The sequence below is a fragment of the Phocoena phocoena genome, chromosome 10 (assembly GCF_963924675.1).
Source record: "Phocoena phocoena chromosome 10, mPhoPho1.1, whole genome shotgun sequence".
In the NCBI taxonomy this organism is placed as follows: Eukaryota; Metazoa; Chordata; class Mammalia; order Artiodactyla; family Phocoenidae; genus Phocoena; species Phocoena phocoena.
In genome coordinates, this window is record NC_089228.1 from 40593693 (window position 1) to 40615458 (window position 21766).

General features: G+C 37.4%; 1 protein-coding gene and 1 non-coding gene across 2 annotated transcripts in view; one reads left to right on the plus strand and one right to left on the minus strand.

Annotated features, from left to right (window-relative positions):
- Window positions 1-21766, plus strand: part of SETD2 (SET domain containing 2, histone lysine methyltransferase) — a 112002-nt gene that overhangs the window by 24491 nt on the left and 65745 nt on the right. The window contains exons 2-7 of the mRNA XM_065885394.1: window positions 3563-3578; window positions 5034-9394; window positions 12599-12730; window positions 15510-15638; window positions 18928-19051; window positions 20233-20310. Of these exons, the coding sequence (XP_065741466.1) occupies window positions 3563-3578; window positions 5034-9394; window positions 12599-12730; window positions 15510-15638; window positions 18928-19051; window positions 20233-20310 (4840 nt within the window). The remainder of the gene's footprint in view (window positions 1-3562; window positions 3579-5033; window positions 9395-12598; window positions 12731-15509; window positions 15639-18927; window positions 19052-20232; window positions 20311-21766) is intronic.
- On the minus strand, window positions 10309-10415 carry LOC136130133 (U6 spliceosomal RNA). The gene has a single exon (XR_010656325.1). It is a non-coding gene; the product is annotated as a U6 spliceosomal RNA (small nuclear RNA).

Below are 21766 nucleotides of genomic sequence, written 5' to 3' on the forward strand. Positions count from 1 at the left end.
TTCTGTAGTAGCTTTTCAAAAGAAGAAATAAGGCACTCTAGCACAATCCCATGCTGGAGACTTAAATGCCTGTTTTCGCATGCCTCATTTTTTATGGCAGGGGCACAGGAGGCTCAGTACTCTTACCTGTGGCTTCCATACCCTTGTTCCAACAACTTTCCTTCAAAAACCCTATTCTTTGCTCTTGACATTATATTATTTACCAAAGCAAGTGTTCTTTTTTTAAAAAGAAAATAAATTTATTTATTTATTTTTTATTTTTGGGTGCGTTGTGTCTTTGTTGCTGCACGCGGGCTTTCTCTAGTTGCAGCGAGTGGAGGCTACTCTTCGTTATGGTGTGTGGGCTTCTCATTGTGGTGGCTTCCCTTGTTGTGGAGCACGGTCTCTAGGCACGCGGGCTTCAGTAGTTGTGGCGCATGGGCATAGTTTCTCCATTGCATGTGGGATCTTCCTCAACTCAGGATTGAACCCGTGTCCCCTGCATTGGCAGGCGGATTCTTAACCACTGCGCCACAAGGGAAGTCCCCGCAAGTGTTCGTTTATTAGAAACATTTGTGGCTGATTCTTGCTATTGATTATGGCCTCACAATTTCATTAATATCTTTAAAAAGGGCTTGTCCTCTTATTGCTGTGGCAGTCTACTCACCTGGCCACACCTAGGTATTATCTTCTGAAGGGTACTCCAACTCTGAAATATTAGTCTGACCATAATGTCCAATTCCTTCACGATACCCTTCTACTTCTCTTTCTGGTTTCCACCAAATCTACTCTTTGAAGTTGCTGCTATCTTGTCCCTACCCTGTTCCTTCAGTTTTTCATCTTCCTTCAGATTTTACTCCCTATTCTATTATCTGTGGATCATTCTTGGGAATGCCTTCAATTCTCTCAGCCCCTTGCCGCCTTCTACCTCTCTTGTCCCACCCAACTTGATAGAGTAACTCATCAGTTTGTCCTCATTGCTTCTAGATAGCCTAATGCTGCAAGGGGAAGTAACATAAGTGTGCCAATGACTCTGATTATAAATTAGTAATTTCCAACTTGGGGCAGCAACATTGAAGATTATAGTCTGCTTCCATTTTTGTTCCCCACACTTGAATTTTTCCAAGTCTTTTACCTTGTCCCTGCCCCTAACTTTCAACTAATGATGTCAGAGAGAAATACAGGCCAAAAGGAATATTCTTGCTTTATTTTGAAACTTAACTATGTCTTTACTCATCTGTATCCCCTTCTCTCAAGATCATTCCCTCCTGCATCTGTTGCAGTGATTCCATTTTTTTCCTTTGATCTAAACACATCGTTTGCTCACCTGCTGTATTTATGATGGGGCGGGGGGAAGCAAGGTACAGAATGGCTTGTATGGTATGATTACTGTACTCAAAAAGAAAAACAAAAATCTCTGTTTTAACGCCCTCCCCACACACAAAAGAAGTGTTAGAAGGCTCTGTATACCAAGGTGTTTGCAGCAGTTGTCTCTGGATGGGTTGGATTATGGACTTTTCTTTTTGCTTGTGTGTAATTTGATTTCTATTAACATGAAATGATTTTAAGATGAGAAAAATTGGATATTTTCCCCCATATTTTCTGTATGTGCTTATATTGTTTTTATTATAAATTTATTTTTAAAAATATTTATTTATTTATTTGGCTGCACTGGGTCTTTGTTGCGGCATGCAGGGTCTTTGTTGAGGCATGCAGGGTCTTCGTTGCGTCATGCAGGATCTAGTTCCCTGACCAGGGTTCAAACCCGGGCCCCCTGCATTGGGAGTGCAGAGTCTTAACCACTGGACCACCAGGGAAGTCCCCTTTTTATTATAAATTTAAAAAATATTATCAAGTTATGGGAAATGCCTTGCTATCTTTGTCAAGCAGTTTTCTGATTTCTGAATTGAAACTTTATTTCCTCCCCCCACATGCCCACTCAAGTCCCATATTTATAATGTTTCTTTAGCCCTTTGATCATGTGATCACTTTGATTACAGCTTGTCAGAATTCTTTTCACTTGTTTATCCAAAGTATAAGTGCTGAGACTTAGGAAAGGGTTCTGGTAACCTCAGTATTTCCAGCACTTGGTGTGTATGGATACCGTGAAGACAACCACGAATGCTTTTTCTAAAACATCCACTGAAAAGAGGAGTACAAATACGAATGACATTCCAAATGCTTGGACATCTCCAGGTTCCTTTTCTGTTCTTTAAAAAAAATTTCACATGGTACTAATTTAAATTGAATGTAGTATGCCGTATTGTGAGACACAATTATTTTTTTTAATCACTAAGAAAGGAAAAAACTCTGCTAATTAGACTGTGGTGTTATTGATAGTATGATGCATTGTGTAGAGGTGTTATACATGGGAAAAATGTATATCATAGAATTGATGAAATACAGCAGTTCTAAGGTCACATCTCTGTAGTCTTTGTGGTTTTAGAGTAGGAAAAAGTGTTTAACCCTGGCACTGCTTTAGATCTCATCCATGTATTGCCAACTTTGTTTCCCCTTCATTACTTTGTTTTGTATGGCTACCATGGACTCTGGTGAATGCACTGAATTACGGTGGAGTAAAGCCTACATTTAGGAAAAGGATTTTTAGTACATTTCTTTTAAGGGGCATTTAAGACAGATTATTGTACTCCAGTCTTGCCACATAGTCTATAGAGACACTGGCTTAAAATACAAATCTGGCTGTTATAGCGTAAAACCCTTTTGTATCTTCTCTTCCCCCAGTGTGCTTCAGTGCACTGGTATACACCAGACTTTTAGCTTTTGATTCCTCAGTCAGGACATAGTGTGGTTATCTTTGTTAGAATATAACTGTGAGCTCAGAAAGCCACATGCTCTGATGTAGAGTGTAAACCTTGCATTAAGCAAAGGGACTGCTGAACAGATACCAGAACAGGTTGAGAACCACTAATTCATAAGATAAAATGTTTCTCATCATAAGAGACCTGGTCTCTGGACCTGGCCACTGCTCCCTACTTTGGCTAATTATTGGCTTCTTTCTGCCTTATGCTTTATACTCAGATAACATTATTTTATAGTTTCCTTGCTCATATTGTTCTATGTTTTAATCTCTATATCTTTGCCTGGGATCTTCCTTCGTTAAGGATCTCCCTTCAAATTCATTCTTCAAAAACTAATTTTTCTTTTAGAAAGGATTCTTTGCATTCCTATCCTTCCACTAAACTGAGTTGCTTATCTTCCTCATTGCTGTTACATTTGTGCATATTTCTATCCTTGTATTTACTCCATTATGTTGGAATTAGTTTTATAACAAAATCATATTTTGTATTTACAGGAAACTGTAAGAGCTTCTTGAGGGCAGGGACTCTGCTTTATTCACCTTTTCTCTCCATCATCTAGCACAGTGCATGACACTATCTTCATTAAACATTTGCTATGCTAAATGTAACTAAGGCTATGAAGGAACGGACAGCCTATATAGAATATACCTGGAGGTTGTAGGTATCCTAAGTTTTAATAAAAAACAACTTACATTTCAATCGGTTTTAAGTATTTATGATTTCTTTTTATTCTTTTGCATGCTTTCTTGGCTGGATGACAATAGAGAAGAAGAAAATGAGGTATGTATAATTTAATTAGGTATTCAGCGATTATGAGCTTGAAAACATTCAAAATTTAGCTATCATTTTGAATGTGAAATGAAGTAATAGTTTTTGCTTAGTTTTGTTTTTGGATCTATAGTAATTCATTCCAGTGAGGGATGTTGTATATCTCAAGAAAATGGTTTTTAGACTTCGGAGTTTCAAGAGCTTTAGTCAAGGTAAAGGAAGCTGGCAACTTCGGAGACAAGCTTTTTACCTGTTTTTACGCATTGAGCTTCCATGTAAAATTCAATTTGAAAAGTGAATTTTCTTTCTTAAAAAGTATTTGAAGACCACTGCTCTGTGATAATGCATGTGAAAACATTTGCTTTCCCACTTGAATGGTAACTGTATAATTTTGAAAACTGATCTCAGATTTTACCATGTTGAAGTGGAAAACTGTTCTCTTAAATAGCCAGACTTGATTAAAGAATGTCAGTTAGAAAAATGTTGTAGATGGCAAGTGTACTATCTTTAATTTAGGCTTGAGTTTGTTGCTATAGACTTTTCTGCTGTTCTACCTACAACCAAGGTTATGCCTTTAACTTCTAACGCCCATCAGTTCCTTTGGTGGTTTGGCAAATAAAGAAGGGTGAAGTCTTCTTAGATGTATACTTTGTAGTTGTCGTTCACGGTAGGATCAGACTATAAATCAGCATGGCCTGTGTGTGTGGGGCCCAGGCAGATGCAGTAGTAGTGTGCCAGGACAGAGTAATTTCCGGGAAGGCAGAAAGGCCTGGTCCCCATTTGGTTACCTCATCTGTGAAATGAGTGAGATGGGAGACTGCTCTATACCAGTGATTTCCCAAATCTAGGAGGTCCCTCAGAATTGCCTGAGATGCTTGTTCTCAAAAAACAAAACAAGCCAAACTTTCTTATTCACCTTAGAGCTATTGAATTGTTATTTCCTGGAGTTTTGTCACAGATCTATATGTCTACCAAGTACCCAAGTGATTCTATGTGATACCAGAAGACCACTGGTTATAATGACTTCTGATGTTTCTCTCAGATAGGACACAAGAACAAAGTATTTTCATTACTGAGATGTTAGCTGTTGCTCTCTATCCACATGTCCTCTTGTAGTGTATCTTGAAATACACATCAGATTATTTTTTAAATTCTCATTAAAAATTCTGCCTGGAAAATAGTTATAAAACTGGATAAAATTCTTTAAGATAAGAATGGAAAAATATAGATAATTGTTGAAACTGAGGATGTTTACTTAGAGGTTTATTAAACTATTCTCTGTACTTTTGGGTATGTTTGAAAATTTCCATAATAAAGAGTTTTTAAAAATGCATATATAGCTTAATGAAATTCATGCTGTTTGTCATTAAAAAGGACTTTTCATTTCCCTTACATTTTAAACTGTGATGCTAGCCATTTGAAAGTAACTTTATTGTAGTAGTAACTGCTTTTTTTGTTCATTTATAGGCAAAGATTGAAAATGTGCAGAAAACAGGTTTCATCAAAGGACCAATGTTCAAAGGTGTTGCTTCTAGTCGGTTTTTGCCCAAAGGCACCAAGACAAAAGTTAATTTGGAGGAACAGGGACGACAGAAGGTGTCATTCAGCTTCAGCCTTACAAAGAAAACTTTGCAGAACAGGTTTCTGACGGCACTTGGCAGTGAAAAGCAAAATGATACTCCAAATTCCCCAGTTGTACCTCTTCAAGTAGACTCGACCCCTAAAATTAAAATGGACATTGGAGATACATTATCTACTACAGAAGAATCTTCCCCACCGAAATCAAGGGTAGAATTGGGCAAAATCCATTTTAAGAAACATCTGCTTCATGTAACATCCAGGCCACTGCTGACTTCTACCACAGCAGTGGCATCTCCATCTCCTCCCATAGTACCATTACCAGCAGTCATAGCAGAATCAACAACTGTAGACTCGCCACCCTCATCTCCACCTCCACCACCTCCACCTCCCCAAGCCACAACACCCTCATTACCAGCACCAGTAACAGAGCCAGTGGCCTTGCCACACACACCAGTGACAGTTCTGATGACAGCACCAGTAGATGTAGCTGCTAGAGCGTTGAAGGAACCACCAGTTACAATTGTACCAGAATCATCAGAAGTGGACACTAAGCAGGACCCTGTATCTAATAGTTCAGAAGAACACATAACTCACAGTTTGAATGAGCAAGCAGATATTCCTTCACAAAAAGAAGATTCCCATATTGGGAAGGAAGAAGAAATTCCAGATAGTTCTAAGAGTAGTCTGGGGTCTAAAAAAACAGGTTCTAAGAAGAAATCCTCACAATCTGAAGGCACCTTTCTTGGTTCAGAATCTGATGAAGATTCTGTACGGACTTCCTCAAGTCAAAGATCACATGATTTAAAATTTTCAGCCAACATTGAAAAAGAAAGAGATTCAAAAAAGAGCTTAGCAACTTTAAAAAGTGAGGATTTAGGGAAATCTTCACGATCTAAAACAGAGAGAGATGATAAATATTTTAGCTACTCAAAACTTGAAAGAGATACTCGTTATATATCTTCTCGCTGTAGATCAGAGAGAGAGCGAAGGCGGAGCAGGTCTCGTTCTAGATCTGACAGAGGTTCTAGAACTAGTTCATCCTATTCTCGGTCAGAACGATCCCATTATTATGACTCTGATCGTCGCTACCATAGGAGTTCCCCTTATCGAGAGAGGGCACGCTATTCTCGGCCATATACAGATAACAGGGCAAGAGAAAGTTCTGACTCAGAAGATGAGTATAAGAAGACATACTCAAGGCGCACCTCATCTCATTCTTCCTCTTACAGAGACCTAAGGACACCATCCTCCTATTCTAAATCTGATCGAGACTGTAAAACTGAGTCCTCTTACTTAGAGATGGAGAAAAGAGGAAAGTATTCCTCAAAATTAGAAAGAGAATCCAAAAGGACTTCAGAAAATGAAGCAATGAAAAGATGTTGTTCTCCCACTAATGAACTGGGATTCCGACGGGGGTCATCATATTCCAAGCACGGTAACAGTGCTTCCCGTTATAAATCTGCCCCTTCAAAACCTGCACCCAAGTCTGATAAATTTAAAAATTCTTTCTGTTGTACAGAATTGAATGAGGAAATCAAACAGTCTCATTCTTTTAGTTTACAGACTCCTTGTTCAAAAGGTAGTGAATTAAGAATGATTAGTAAAGTTCCTGAAAGAGAGAAGATTGGGTCTCCATCTCCATCAAATCGATTAAATGATTCACCTACTTTTAAAAAGCTAGATGAGTTACCTGTTTTTAAGTCTGAATTTATAGGACATGATAGCCATGATAGTATTAAGGAATTAGACTCTCTATGTAAAGTGAAGAATGATCAATTAAGAAGTTATTGTCCCACAGAATTTAATATAAATGGATCTCCTGGGGCAGAATCTGATTTGGCAACATTTTGCACTTCTAAACGTGACACTGTTTTGATGTCTTCTGATGATAGTGTGACTGGATCAGAGGTATCCCCTTTGGTCAAAACGTGCATGCTTTCATCAAATGGATTTCAAAATATTAATAGATGTAAAGAAAAAGACTTGGATGATACTCGCATGCAGCATAGTAAGTCAGAAAGCCCATTTAGAGAAACAGAACCTCCAGTGTCGCCACACCAGGATCAACTCGTATCTTTGCCAGTTATGACTATAGATTACTCCAAAACAGTAGTTAAAGAACCAGTTGATGTGAGAGTTTCTTGCTGTAAAACCAAAGATTCAGATATATACTGTACTTCAAACGACAGCCGCCCTTCTTTGTGTCATTCCGGAGCTGAAAATACTGAGCCTTTAGTAACGAAGATTTCTTCAAATAGCTTTATGAACATGCATTTGAAATCAAAAACAGTTATATGTGATAATGGAAGTCTGACAGATCAGCACTCAAAATTTGCATGTGGAGAATATAAGCAGAGTGTTGGTAGTACTAGTTCAGCTTCTATTAATCATTTTGATGATTTATACCAACCTACAGGGAGCTCATGTATTGCTTCATCTCTTCAGAGTCTTCCACCAGGAATAAAAGTAGACAGTTTAACTCTCTTGCAATGTGGAGATAATACATCTTCAGTTTTGGATGCTGTGCTGAAGAGTAAAAGCTCAGAGTTTTTAAAGCATGCAGAGAAAGAAATAATAGAAGTAGGTAGTGGCCTTCCTGATTCAGGAAGAGGATTTGCTTCCTGGGAAAACAGGCATAATAATGGACTATCTGGGAAATGTGTGCAAGAGGCTCAAGAAGAAGGGAATTCCATACTGCCTGATAGAAGAGGAAGACCAGAAATCTCTTTAGATGAAGAAGGTGGAAGAGGACATGCACATACTTCTGATGATTCAGAAGTTGTATTTTCTTCTTGTGATTTGAATTTAATCATGGAGGACAGTGATGGTGTAACATATACCTTAAAATGTGACAGTAGTGGTCATGCCTCAGAGATTGTATCTACTGTCCATGAAGATTATTCTGGTTCTTCCGAAAGTTCAAGTGATGAAAGTGATTCAGAAGATACAGATTCTGATGATAGCAGTATTCCAAGAAACCGTCTTCAGTCTGTTGTGGTTGTGCCAAAGAATTCTACTTTGCCCATGGAAGAAACAAGTCCTTGTTCTTCTCGGAGCAGTCAAAGTTATAGACACTATTCTGACCACTGGGAAGATGAGCGACTGGAGCCAAGGAGGCATTCATATGAGGAAAAATTTGAGAGTATAGCAAGTAAAGCCTGTCCTCAAACTGAGAAGTTCTTCTTTCATAAAGCAACAGAGAAGAATTCAGAAATTTCTTTTATACAGCCCAGCCGAAAACAGATAGATAATCACATGTCTGAAATTGCTCATCCTCAGAGTGATGGGGTTGATAGTACAAGTCATACAGACATAAAATCTGACCCTCTAGGTCATCCAAATTCTGAGGAAGCAGTGAAAGCCAAAATAACTTCTAGGCAGCAAGAAGAGCTGCCAGTTTATTCTTCTGATGATTTTGAAGATGTCTCAAGTAAGTCTCGGCAACAGACCACTTTCCCTAACAGGCCAGATAGTAGACTGGGAAAAACAGAGTCAAATTTTTCTTCTTGTGAGATCTCCCGAGTGGATGGTTTCCGTTCATCAGAAGAGCTCAGAAATCTAGGGTGGGACTTCTCTCAACAAGAAAAGCCTACTACCACATATCAGCAACCTGACAGCAGCTATGGAGCCTGTGGTGGACACAAGTATCAGCAAAGTGCAGAACAGTATAGTGGGACACGTAATTACTGGCAAGGCAATGGCTACTGGGATCCAAGATCAGCAGGTAGACCGCCTGGAACTGGGGTTGTGTATGATCGAATTCAAGGGCAGGTACCAGATTCCTTAACAGATGACCGTGAAGAGGAGGAGAATTGGGATCAACGTGGAGGATCTCACTTTTCAAGCCAGTCCAGTAAATTTTTTCTGTCCCTTCAGAAGGACAAGGGGTCCGTGCAAGCACCTGAAATAAGTAGCAATTCCATTAAGGACTCTTTAGCTGTGAATGAGAAGAAAGATCTTTCGAAAAACTTAGAAAAAAATGATATGAAAGATAGAGGGCCTCTTAAAAAAAGGAGACAGGAATTGGAGAGTGATTCTGAAAGTGATGGTGAGCTTCAGGACAGAAAGAAAGTTAGAGTAGAGGTAGAGCAGGGAGAGACAGCAGTGCCTCTAGGCTCAGCATTGGTTGGGCCTTCGTGTGTCATGGAGGACTTCAGGGACCCACAGCGGTGGAAGGAATGTGCCAAACAAGGGAAGATGCCTTGTTACTTTGATCTGATTGAAGAAAATGTTTATTTAACAGAAAGGTAAGCCAAATTAGTACTTGTTGGACAAGTATTAACCTCGTTTTGTAGGAAAAAAAATAACTTTCTAAAGTTCAGAATATATGAGCTCAATTGTATGAAATATGGTTGTGTGATAAAATGTAACTTAAAAAAATTTTTAAGTGTATTTACCTATTTAGATTTGATGGTGTACAGTCCCCCAATTCCCCTCCCCCCCCACCCTACACACAGGAAGGGGATGTCTAAATTTTTTTTTTTTGGTCCCATTACCTCTTTGGTTCTAGAAGTACATTAAAAAAAGTATATAGACCAGCCCAGTTTTTCTTAAATTTCTTTTACATGTGAAACTGTGGCAGAAAGTGAAACAAAACTCCAGCAAAATAGTCTGCTTTTAGAGAAGAAAAAAGTTACGTTGGATTTTTTTTGCTTACTTCATTCTGAACATTTTTTTTAACATCTTTATTGGAGTATAATTGCTTTACAATGGTGTGTTAGTTTCTGCTGTATAACAAAGTGAATCAGCTATATAGATACATATATCCCCATATCTCCTCCCTCTTGCGTCTCCCTCCCACTCTCCTGATACTATCCCACCCCTCTAGGTGGACACAAAGCACTGAGCTGACCTCCCTGTGCTATGCGGCTGCTTCCCACTAGATATCTGTTGTACATTTGGCAGTGTATATATGTCCATGCCACTCTCTCACTTTGTCCCAGTTTACCCTTCCCCTTCCCGGTGTCCTCAAGTCCAATCTCTACGTCTGCGTTTTTATTCCTGTCCTGCCCATAGGTTCTTCAGAACCTTTTTTTTTTTTTTAGATTCCATATATATATGTGTTAGCATACGGTATTTGTTTTTCTCTTTCTGACTTCACTGTATGACAGTCTCTAGGTCCATCCACGTCACTAGAAATAACTCAACTTCGTTTCTTTTTAAAAATATGGAACCCTTCATGAATTTGCACGTCGTCCTTGCGCAGGGGCCGTGCTAATTTTCTCTGTATCGTTCCAATTTTAGTATATATGCTACAGAAGCGAGCACCATTCTGAACATTTTGAAAAATATCTTTAGGTACTTTACAAGCTGGAACTCGATTAGAATATAGTTTTCTTTTGTCGTGTTTCAAAATCTGTTGCTAGTAGATTAAACTTGGCAATAGCATAATAAGTCTTTAAGTTTTAAATGGTGAAATCCCTAACATGAAACAAGGTATAATGAGACTAGGATAATAAAAATAAATTCCTAGAGCACAGATTCTCAGTTGACTTTCTTTCACCTCTCTTTGATAATCTTGTTTTCCCAATGTAAATATATGTTGAATATGCCTTTAAAAAAATTTATAGTCTCCTAACCACCTACCTCCTTTTGGAAATTTCTCCTCTAGTTGAGAATCAACTTAGCCATCATCCCTTTAAGCATTCAGAATTTTTTAAAATGAAGACATTTTCCACTGTGGATAAGGTAAAAGACTTCATCTTAAAGTTAGACCCATCAGAAGTTTTTCCTATTTAAAAAGCAAAAAAAAAAAAACAACTTTTTTTTTTTAAGGATAAAGCGGGCCTCTTACAATTACGTTCATTTATAGCTAGTTGTAAATTAGGTTTAACTTCAAAATATTGAATATTTTAAGTGGTACTCCTTAAGAATTTTGTGAGTAGACTGATACAACTTACATGATCTTTGTGAAAGAATAGAAATAAAATTAATCAACCCAACCCTCTGGATTTTATTCAGTGAGTTTCATATACATAACTGGTTGGTGAGAGGCATTTTAAAGTGCTTGATATAAGCTGGGCATTTATAGAAGCCACTAAGAAGACAAATTATTATAAAATAGTACGTGCATTCTTATGTCTAGTGAAAATAGGCTTACCTGAGCGAAATCTGTGCCCGTTAGTCCTCATCTGGCCTTTTGGAGCAATACAAAATAAAGCTACTGTTTTTATACATAGCTCTTAAGTACTTATAAAAAGATAATTTGTTTATCTTTAGTCATCTTTCTTCAGGCTAAGCATATTCTTATGCTCATTAATGAATTATATCTTTAATTGATCCAGATGAATCATTCTTGTTACTCAAACTTAGTGGAAACTATCATGACACACTAGGTACTTTATAAAACTGAGACTGTAGTAGAACATATGTTGGAGATGAAAGCAGATTAGTTAGATTAAGACAGTCACTTAGAGCAGCTGTGCTCTTCACTTGTCTAATAGCTGAAGAGTAAGTCATAGTTCCCTAATCTTAAGAAAGGGATCTTATTCGTCTGTCCTTGATTTTTTTTTTCCTTTTTGACAAAGATCAAAAAATAGAGTCCAACAAAAAGACCAGTAAATAATCACATTTTCACTTTTGCTTTGCGAACTCTGGCTTAGGTTTTTATGAACCCAGTCAATTTCGAACAGTTTATCTTGCCCCCGCCAAATCTACACTGAGAAAGTTTAGTCCTCTGTAGTAATGCTATTCTATAATAATATATACGTCATTCTTTTTTCTTTTTTAAATCATTCAGTCTTCTTTTAAACAGGATTTGTACAAAAGTGATGTTGCTAAAGGATTCTCTAAAGGATTTGATTAAGCTAAATTCTTAATTAAAAACTCCTTTTTCTTTCTAAAGCAACTCCTTTTCTTCCTTAGCCTTGTATGTCAACTATTATTTGTATATCCATGAGGCCTGATTCTTTTTTTTTTGGGGGCTGCTGCACTGCATGCGGGATCCTAGTTCCCCGACCAGGGATTGATCCCTTGCGCCCTGCAGTGGAATCGCGGAGTCTTAACCACTGGACTGCAGGGAAGTCCATGAGGACTGATTCTTAAACCTAACTTTAGTTAATCAGCTATGTTATTATTTGATATTCATGAGTTTTCCTATTTCTCTGTGGAGCCAAATATGACTATTAACATTTGAAACTGCTCAGAATTCAAGGTTTAGATGACAAGGACTAGGAAATAAGGACTGAGTCCAAAATGATAGACCTGAACTTACCCCAGCTTCCCATTTGCCAAGGCTGAGGTTGTCTCTCTCACCTGTTTTGCAATACAATTCCTAGTGTTTTCAGTCTCATAAATGCTTAGTGGTTAGATGTTTTCTTCTTTTTGAATGATTGACTTAACCAGAATCATTAAATGGGAAACTAGTGAGATTTAGCACATTTTTGATTGTGTATGTTGTATCATTGCCAGGACATTTTTTAAACCAATTTTAATAAAATTTTACCCAATAGAAAGAAGAATAAATCCCATCGGGATATTAAGCGAATGCAGTGTGAGTGTACACCTCTTTCTAAAGATGAAAGAGCTCAAGGTGAAATAGCATGCGGGGAAGATTGTCTTAATCGTCTCCTCATGATTGAATGGTAAGTAAATTAGAATGCTCTGCTTTTGCTCAACTATTCTATTAAATGTCTCTAAATTTTAAGAATAATTATTAGGAGTAAAATTTAACTTTTCTCCTTCTACCTATTGTGGAGTATTTCTGAGCAATGAAATCTCCAATGTGTAATAGTGTTTATAAGGAGGCAAATTTCCCTTGCATTGTGCGTTAGATTATAGTACATATTGTAAGTGCTCTGTAAAGTAGCCCTATTGCTAACATAGTAATACTAATTTTTACCCAGTCTCCTTTTATCTTTTGTAAGGTTCATGTCCTGAGAGGTAAATGTTGGTATTTTTTAGCTTTTACTATAAAAATAAGCGAAAACCCTAACATTTCAAAAGTGCTTAAAGTAAAATGTCTTACTCCCCCAAGCCTCAATCCCTCTATTTGTAGTCATTCCAGATAATTTTTATGCCTATACCAGCATGGGTAGACGTTTCCTCTTTTTATGTGTAGAAATGAAATCCTTACTATATGTACTTTTTGAAACTTTGTTCCCTCTCACCTGCCACACACACTTTTCTTTTTTTTAATAATTTTTTCTTTAATGTAACTTTGGCTGCAGTGGGACTTCATTGCTGTGCGCGGGCTTTCCCTAGTTGCGGCGAGTGGGGGCCACTACCTGCCACGGTGCACGGGCCCCTCATCGTGGTAGCTGCTCTTATTGCAGAGCATGGGCTCTAGGCACGCGGGCCTCAGTAGCTGTGGCTCGCGGGCTCTAGAGCACAGGCTCAGTAGTTGTGGCGCACGGACCAAGTTGCTCCGGGACATTTGGGATTCTCCCGGACTAGGGCTCGAACGCATGTCCCCTGCGTTGGCAGGCAGATTCTTTAACCACTGTGCCACCAGGGAAGTCCCCACACTTTTAATTAAATATGTTTTGGAGACCTATTCAGAGCTACCTATTTAGACCTATCTAAATCTTTCTCTTGACTACATTATGTATTCTATTCATAGTTAACCCATATTTATTAATCTTCTGTTGATAGACATTTGCTTCCATATTTTTCATATAAACAGTAAATATCTTTACATTTAAAAATGTGATTTTTTAAAAAAAACCAGTCGGATTGAAAATTGTATCATTTTTAACATGGAAAGAATATTAAGGTGATTTATAGTGTAGGTACCTTATTTTTAGTGTTAATGAAGTGTTTTTTTCCAAAACTCAGTTTTTGGTTTTGCTTATGTAATAGTGTTACAAAAATAAAACATATACCTCAAAAAATAAAAAAGAGAAAGCATTTTTGGTATTTTTAAATGTAAACTAAAAGCAGAGATGACAGTAAACATATAAGAAGAGAAGAGGGATTTCCTTGGTGGCACAGTGGTTAAGAGTCCGCCTGCCAATGCAGGGGACACGGGTTTGAGCCCTGGTCTGGGAAGATCCCACATGCCGCGGAGCAACTAAGCCTGTGCGCCACAACTACTGAGCCTGCGCTCTAGAGCCCACAAGCCACAACTACTGAGCCCGCGTGCCACAACTACGGAAGCCTGTGAGCCTAGAGCCTGTGCTCCGCAACGAGAAGCCACCACAATGAGAAGCCTGCACACTGCAACTAAGAGTAGCTGCCACTCACCACAACCAGAGAAAGCCCACGCACAGCAACGAAGACCCAACGCAGCCAAGTTAATTAATTAATTAAAAAAGAAGAGAAGACATTAAGAACAGTATTCTCCTAATTTGACATTGTTGCCCTAGTCTCTGCATTTTTCTGGTTTTTCCTGTCAACCTTGTTGAACAGATATGAAGTACAGAAATTCTTTTTTCTTGTTATTCTCACACTCAAAACTTAGTGGTTCTCAAGATTAGGTTCAAATATAACCTTGGTATTGAGAGCCCTTCATAGTACATCAACAACCTGCCTTTTCATCTTCCAGCAACCCATCTTTCTTATCAGTTATCCTTAGCTATTTTATTCCCCTTTTCTCAAGTAGGCCTTGTTTCCTATTTCTGCACACAGGTGGGTACTGTCATTGTACCTCTTGTTTTCCTTATCTGTCCATATCCTCTGTGTCATTAGAAATTCTGCTTTAATCCTACTCCTTCCGGAAAGCTTTCCTTCACTGCTTCTCTCCAGAGTGAATCCTTTATCCGTTGGACATCTGTAAAAATGTTGCTTACTACTACTGGTTTGGCAATAAATAATAATATGTTGGAAATAGTTGGTAATTTTTATTGTAGCCTTACTCAGTATTAAAAACCTTTGTATCTGTAAGCTTTGGAATATTAAGAATTCAGTAAATTTTTGATTTTATTTTTATTCTAGGATCCATGAGGGAGGAGCCTTGCTAGTTTTTATTGTGCTTACTCTGAACAGAGATATGTTTAATGACGACTTTGGTTTCTCTTAAATGTAGCTCAAGTAGTTAGCTACATCCAGAAGATGAAATTAGTGATGATTGGAGTGGAATATAAGAGAAGGTGCACTGATTGAAAATAAGTTAGCACTGCATAGTTGTCAGAGTACTGCAAACTTACATGCAGCCTGGAAATGTATCTTAGACACTCAGGGAGGGGTAATGACCAGTTGACAAGACTGTATTTTGGGCATCATCTGTTTAACAATGTAGACACTCAATTTTAAGGAATCCCTTCTTGATGGAAAGAATTATTGAGGAAGGCTCACTTGGAGGTTTACCACACATATGCTGATTATGCCATAAAGATATGGATATATTTACATAACATTCTAGTGAACATGTTTTTGGTTCTTTTGCTGCTTTGAAGAATTAATTTTCTCCTTTTCTCATTTCAGTTCTTCTCGTTGTCCAAATGGGGATTATTGTTCCAATAGACGGTTTCAAAGAAAACAGCATGCAGATGTGGAAGTCATACTCACAGAAAAGAAAGGCTGGGGCTTGAGAGCTGCTAAAGACCTTCCTTCGTAAGTTGTTTTAATCATCTTTCACTTCATTTGTGTTGTTGAAGTTGGTTAGATACTTTTTAGGAAAATAATTTGCCTATTACACTGAAGTTTAATAATGATTATTGTGCAGAATGACCACTTGGTAGCTAGTTTGTTCATTTTAAATTCACTTCTTTTAGGAAATTAAATAGAAATCTCTTCTGTCTGTATATGAGAGAGCAGTTTGTCCCTTGTGATATTTGGACTAGGCCGGTCCTTCTTTGTCTGATAGTTATGTTACCTTAATTCCAAGTAATTACCAAGTGTTTGCTGTAGATCCCCACAATCCCTATGAAACTATAAAAAGGAGTTAGGACAGAATCTATAAAGTTGAATCTATATAAAGTTTAGTTGGGATAAGAGTAGTGGAGAGTGTCTGAGGATATTGAGATAGGGAATTAAAGCATACTTGATAGGCACTCATTAAACATTTTTGAATGAATAAATGTTGCCTTCTAAAGTCATGTAACTTTTATATGTAATGCAATAAAAGGTTCAGTTTTATTTTCTACCATATTCGGTATTTCCTTTAACCACCAATTTTCTTACATATAGCATATTTAAGTATTCTTATGAAAGTTGAGTACCTTTTTCTTTAAAGTTAAGTATATACAGATTACATGTGTTTATGATTGAAGAATTTTTAAAAATACATCAAAGGAATAAAGGAAGAAAATAAAACAGTTGCTGATTCTAGTGATTCAGGCACAACTATTCTTTCAGAATCCTAAGCATATGGCCACACTTGAATGGGAATTGGAATGGAGTGAGGGGTTTTAGTCTTTTTATTGTGGGGATTCAAAGCAACCAGGTAGCAAATAACCTAATAATAACCACCACCACCACCACCACCAGGTAATTTAGTTTTCTGACAGGAACCTCATATATCTTTTGAAAGCCAAATCATTTGGTTTTTATTGTGAAAATAGGAAATGATCTTATCCTTTTAAGAACCAACCAGAAAAAAACCATGTTTTATTATATAAAAAAATAGATAGTAGGAACCTCATATATTTCCCTTTTCTGCAAAGTATTATCAAAGTATTTTGGTTTATAACCATTTTTAAATTGTTTATTTGAAACAAATATCTCAGAATCATCTCAGTATGTTTCATATCCAAATTCATTGGATCCTGTATAATACTTTAAATAAATAATAGACTAAGCTTCCCTTGAACACTGTTAACAACATTGAACTCAGTACTTCCCAAGGCAGTCTGGTGCATTTCTAAAATCACTAACTCTGGTCTAGATGCAGGTTTTTAGGTATGCTTTCTTTTATTCTACTCAAGCCAGCCAGGCTTTTCTTTTGGAGAGTCTTTTTAAAATTTTTTTAAAGGAACTCCAGTTTGGACATAACCCTCTCTTACAGGGGTAGTAATGGACACTGCCTCTTGGCAGAGTCTGCACTAACATAGCTTTAACTTTAACGTAAATTCTTGTTGTATGCAACAGAGACTATTTGATGGCTCAGGAGTCCATGTCTGTTATGGGGAAGGAGATGGGAGAAGAGAGGAGAGGATGCGTGACTGGTTCACATAGCTGGTTAAAATTTCCTAAAGCTCTTTAGCTTTCCTCAGCTACTCACAAAGAACCCTGCTTTGGTAAAATATACTAGGACTTAATGTTTCCATGATTCCCACACCTTCACTCATGTACTTCCATGTGCTGATGGTAATACCAATTTTATAAATTTTTAACTCTAAGCTATTTAGGTGTTCACTGGTAGAGTATTCCCACTTAAGAAGGGCATACTGTCAGATGTGCACAGTATGAGGAGGAGGTATTTGGAACAAACTGCTAGTTACTGTTAAAATACCATGACAGACTCCACCAAAAAAATAAGCAAATTCTTACCAAAACCCTCAAGTTTTAGGCTGTAGGAATGGAAGGCAGTGCTGTCCAGGTTGACTTAATGTTATTGGATACCAAATGGGACTTCGTTTTTTTGGGGTGGGGGGGTGGAGTAAAATTCACACAGTATATTATTAGCCTTTTTAAAGTGCACAATTCAGTGGCATTTAGTACATTCATAATATTGGGCAGCTATCACCTCTGTCTAGTTACAAAAATTTTTATCACCCCAAAAGGAAACCCCTTACCCATTAAGCAGATTCTCCCTATTGCCCCCTCTTCCCAGCCCTTGGCAACCTCTAAATCTGCCATCTCTGTGGATTTACCTATTCTAGATATTTATATGAAATATAAATGTGGCTTTTTGTTTCTGGCTTCTTAAAGCTGTTAAACATAGCATTTTTTTTAGCGTGGCCAAAAAAAAAAGAAAAAAAGGAGAAGTATACTGATTATGTCAGTATATCATAACAAATACGAATGATTTACATTTTTACATTTTAAAAATCTCTTTGGTTAGTGTTAGGGCACATTTGTTTATTTTCTCTCTGCACGTCTTGTGGGGTCTTAGTTCCCCGACCAGGGAATGAACCCAGGCCCCAGCAATGAAAGTGCTGAGTCCTAACCACTGGACAGCCAGGGAATTCCAGGGCATGTTTATTTTGAAAGGGTAAGACAAGACTTCTGGGTAGGTCATTTCAGGTCAGAACTTGGGAGTAAACCGTAGAGAAGCATTTGTTTACATGGAGGTAATACTTGAAGTCATTGGTGAGAATGAGCTTTTATAAAATAAAGGGAGAGGGAAGAGACTGAGAATATCTTCAATAGAGAAGAAATAGGTAAATTAACATGAACAATCAATGGTAGAAGGTAACTGAAAGAAGCCAAGGAGAGAGCTTAATCATGATTGTTGATAAATGCTAGAGAAAACTCACAGAGAATGCAGTCAGAGAAAAGGTATATTTGACCTTTAACATCATTAGAGACCTTTGAGAGTAAAGATAGTAGAAGGGCTGCTGTATTTAAGTTGCCTTCTTTTTTCTTAGGACATAAAGCCTCTAATTTTTCACTGCTTCTGATTTTTTCACAACCATTTCTCAGTTGTGAATCATTGTTTTCATGATAATGTAAACCAGACTTGAAAGTTCGTTTCAATATCTAGTGAGAGCAAGGATATGCATTTTGGTATAAGTGTAAATTATAAAAGCTTCTTAGAGTCAACATTCTTTGAAAAGTATTAGGAAGGAGAAAATTAACCTCGATTAGTTGCTAGGCACTTTACATATATTTTAATTACATCTTGTGTAATAGCAAATCTGTCCACTTTACAATAGTTTTTAAAATTCATTATTTTTGCATGGAAGTATGTGTTTTCCGTATATCTCCTAGGCAGGAAATACTGTTTTTCTTTTGCCAGGAACACCTTTGTCCTGGAATATTGTGGAGAGGTACTTGATCATAAAGAGTTTAAAGCCCGGGTAAAGGAGTATGCACGAAACAAAAACATCCACTACTATTTCATGGCCCTGAAGAATGATGAGGTAAGTGGCATGAATGTGTTTGTTTTGAAACAGATCTGGAAATTCTTGAGTTTGAAAGGGGTCATTGATATGGACTGGTCTTTAAAATATATTAAGTGACCAAAATAAGGAGCTGAACAGTGTGGATAGTTTTTTTCTATTTGCTTACAAAAAGGATGAGGGAGAGGGGGTATTTACATGTATATGTAAATGTAAACATACATGCTTCATACTACAATTCTTAAAAACTATTGATGGCCCCCAAAGAGCTTTTGTTTATGTGGATTATATTTATCAATATTTATATTGAAGACGAAAGCTGAGAAATTGAAAATACTTATTTTTTATTAAACCATTTAAAAGTGACAGTAAGCCTATTACGTTGACACAAATAGCATATGCTTTTGTGAAAATTAAGTATTTTCCAAAAAGCTTTTTTTTTTTAGTGAGGAATACCATTTACAAATCTCGTTACTGTCTGGCTTACTAGAATTTAGCTAGATTCTCATGTCTGCCTCTACATCCAATCTGGAAATGTAAGTTGTAGGGACCTATCCTACTAGGACCTGTTGAATCTCACTGTGAGGGTGGGCTCAGCAAGAGTTTTAACAAGCTCTCCAGTGGATTCAGATACATACTCAAGTTTGAGAGCTGCTGCACTGTGGTATCACATGCATTTGGAAATGAAGTTTTAAACACTTGAAGTAAGATTGGAATATAATAGGATGTAAGAAATAGCTAAAAGAAAATGAGACATTGATAGATATGGAGATAATTTTGCCCCCTAGGTAAAATGTTGATAGTTAGAGATCTTTCTGAGGAAGACGTTGGATATTTGTCACTTTGATGTGTAAAGTGATATGAGAGAGTTCTCTGAAGGAATGGGGGATTAGGGGTAAGGGTCTTAAATTTGCTGGATGCCTTGCCTTTGCAAAATGCACATATGTTTTAAGGTATGTTTTTTTTTTGCGGTACGCGGGCCTCTCACTGTTGTGGCCTCTCCCGTTGCGGAGCACAGGCTCCGGATGCGCAGGCTCAGTGGCCATGGCTCACGGGCCCAGCCGCTCCGCGGCATGTGGGATCTTCCCAGACCGGGGCACAAACCCGTGTTCCCTGCATCGGCAGGCGGACTCTCAACCACTGCGCCACCAGGGAAGCCCCTAAGGTCTCATTTTTAACTGTTAAATTATCCTTTTCCCTAGATAATAGATGCCACTCAGAAAGGAAATTGCTCCCGGTTCATGAATCACAGCTGTGAACCAAACTGTGAGACTCAAAAAGTAAGTTGAGGTAGATTTAGAGTTTGGGATATTTGTTCAAGACTGCTGTTCTGACTGTTAATTTTAGATTCTATACCAAAGGTACACATGGATATTATTTTTTAATCATTGTAATGATTTTTTTCTTACTCTTAAGATTTATTTTGAAATAAGTTTAGATGTATAAAATAATAAATAGTGCTGAAATAGTACAGAGTTCCCATATATTATCCTTCACTAACTTCTGCAAATGTCTACATTGAACGTAACCATAATATAATTACCCAATCCAGGAAATACTATTAACTACTAACTAGTCTAAAGACCTTATTCAAGTTTTGCCATATGTCATTTTTCTAGTCTAGGATCCAATCCAGGAACTCCAGTTGCATTCAGTTGTCACATCTCTGCCCATAAATTTAAGATATTGTTTAAGGTGCCGAAATGAAAATCTAAATTTTAATTTTGATGAAGTCCAGTGTGTACTGTTATATTCAGATTTTATATCAGTCTTATCCAGGTGCCAAATTTGGTAGTTTTAATAACATTTATAAGGGGCTGAATGGCCACAGATGAGAGAGACGATATATGGTATGCATGTGGATATACTGCTCCTCCTCAACAAGGCCAGACTTTGGGTCTTGGTTATCTTTATGGCCCTGTGCCTGGCACACAGTTGACACTTGATAAATCCATTTACCGAATTCGATGTAATATTTTGAGGTAATGATCTTCGTACCCTCTAATTTGTGTTTTAAGCTTAGAGTTTTTTAAAAAAAGCATATAGATACATATATATGCACATTGGAATATTGGTTCTTTTTTAGGTTAAGAAAGCTGTGGACCCACGCCCTAGAAAAATATATCAGTGATTTCCTCTCATATTGAATAGTTTTGACCCTTGGATATTTTTTGCCCTTTGATATCTGTACTTATAGATCTTAGATACAGCTCTTCCAAGAGCCAAAACATATAATGAATAGGAGAACCCAGTGTGAAATTATTTAACCTAATTAAGTTCTGGTTCTAGTTTTGCCTGCAGCTGGTGGCCACATGTCTAGCTGTGAGACTCCAACTGTACTGTTTCCCTTCACCTCTTTAAGTGTGGGTTTTTCATCAGTAGCAGGTTCAAATGGTCTGGACAGGAGCTTTCCAGTCAATTTACGTATTCTGGAACTACAAGGTCCAATCCCTGTGTATTTACCCCCATTTTCATTTTTGAGTTTATGTATCTGCTCTGATGCTTCCCTTCCCTTTCTCTACACTCAGCATTATGACCACTGTTTCATGAAATTAAACTTCTGGCATTGTTGTTTTCCTTTTTCCATGCCGCATCTTATCTTATAGTTACTTTTAACATAAGGTAATACAAATTCACCTGGTACTCAGTGACACCAAGCATTCCATATTTGCCTATTTTTACTACAAGTGAATCTTTACTGTGTGGAAATGTGTATTAAGGTAAGTTAAAGTAGCA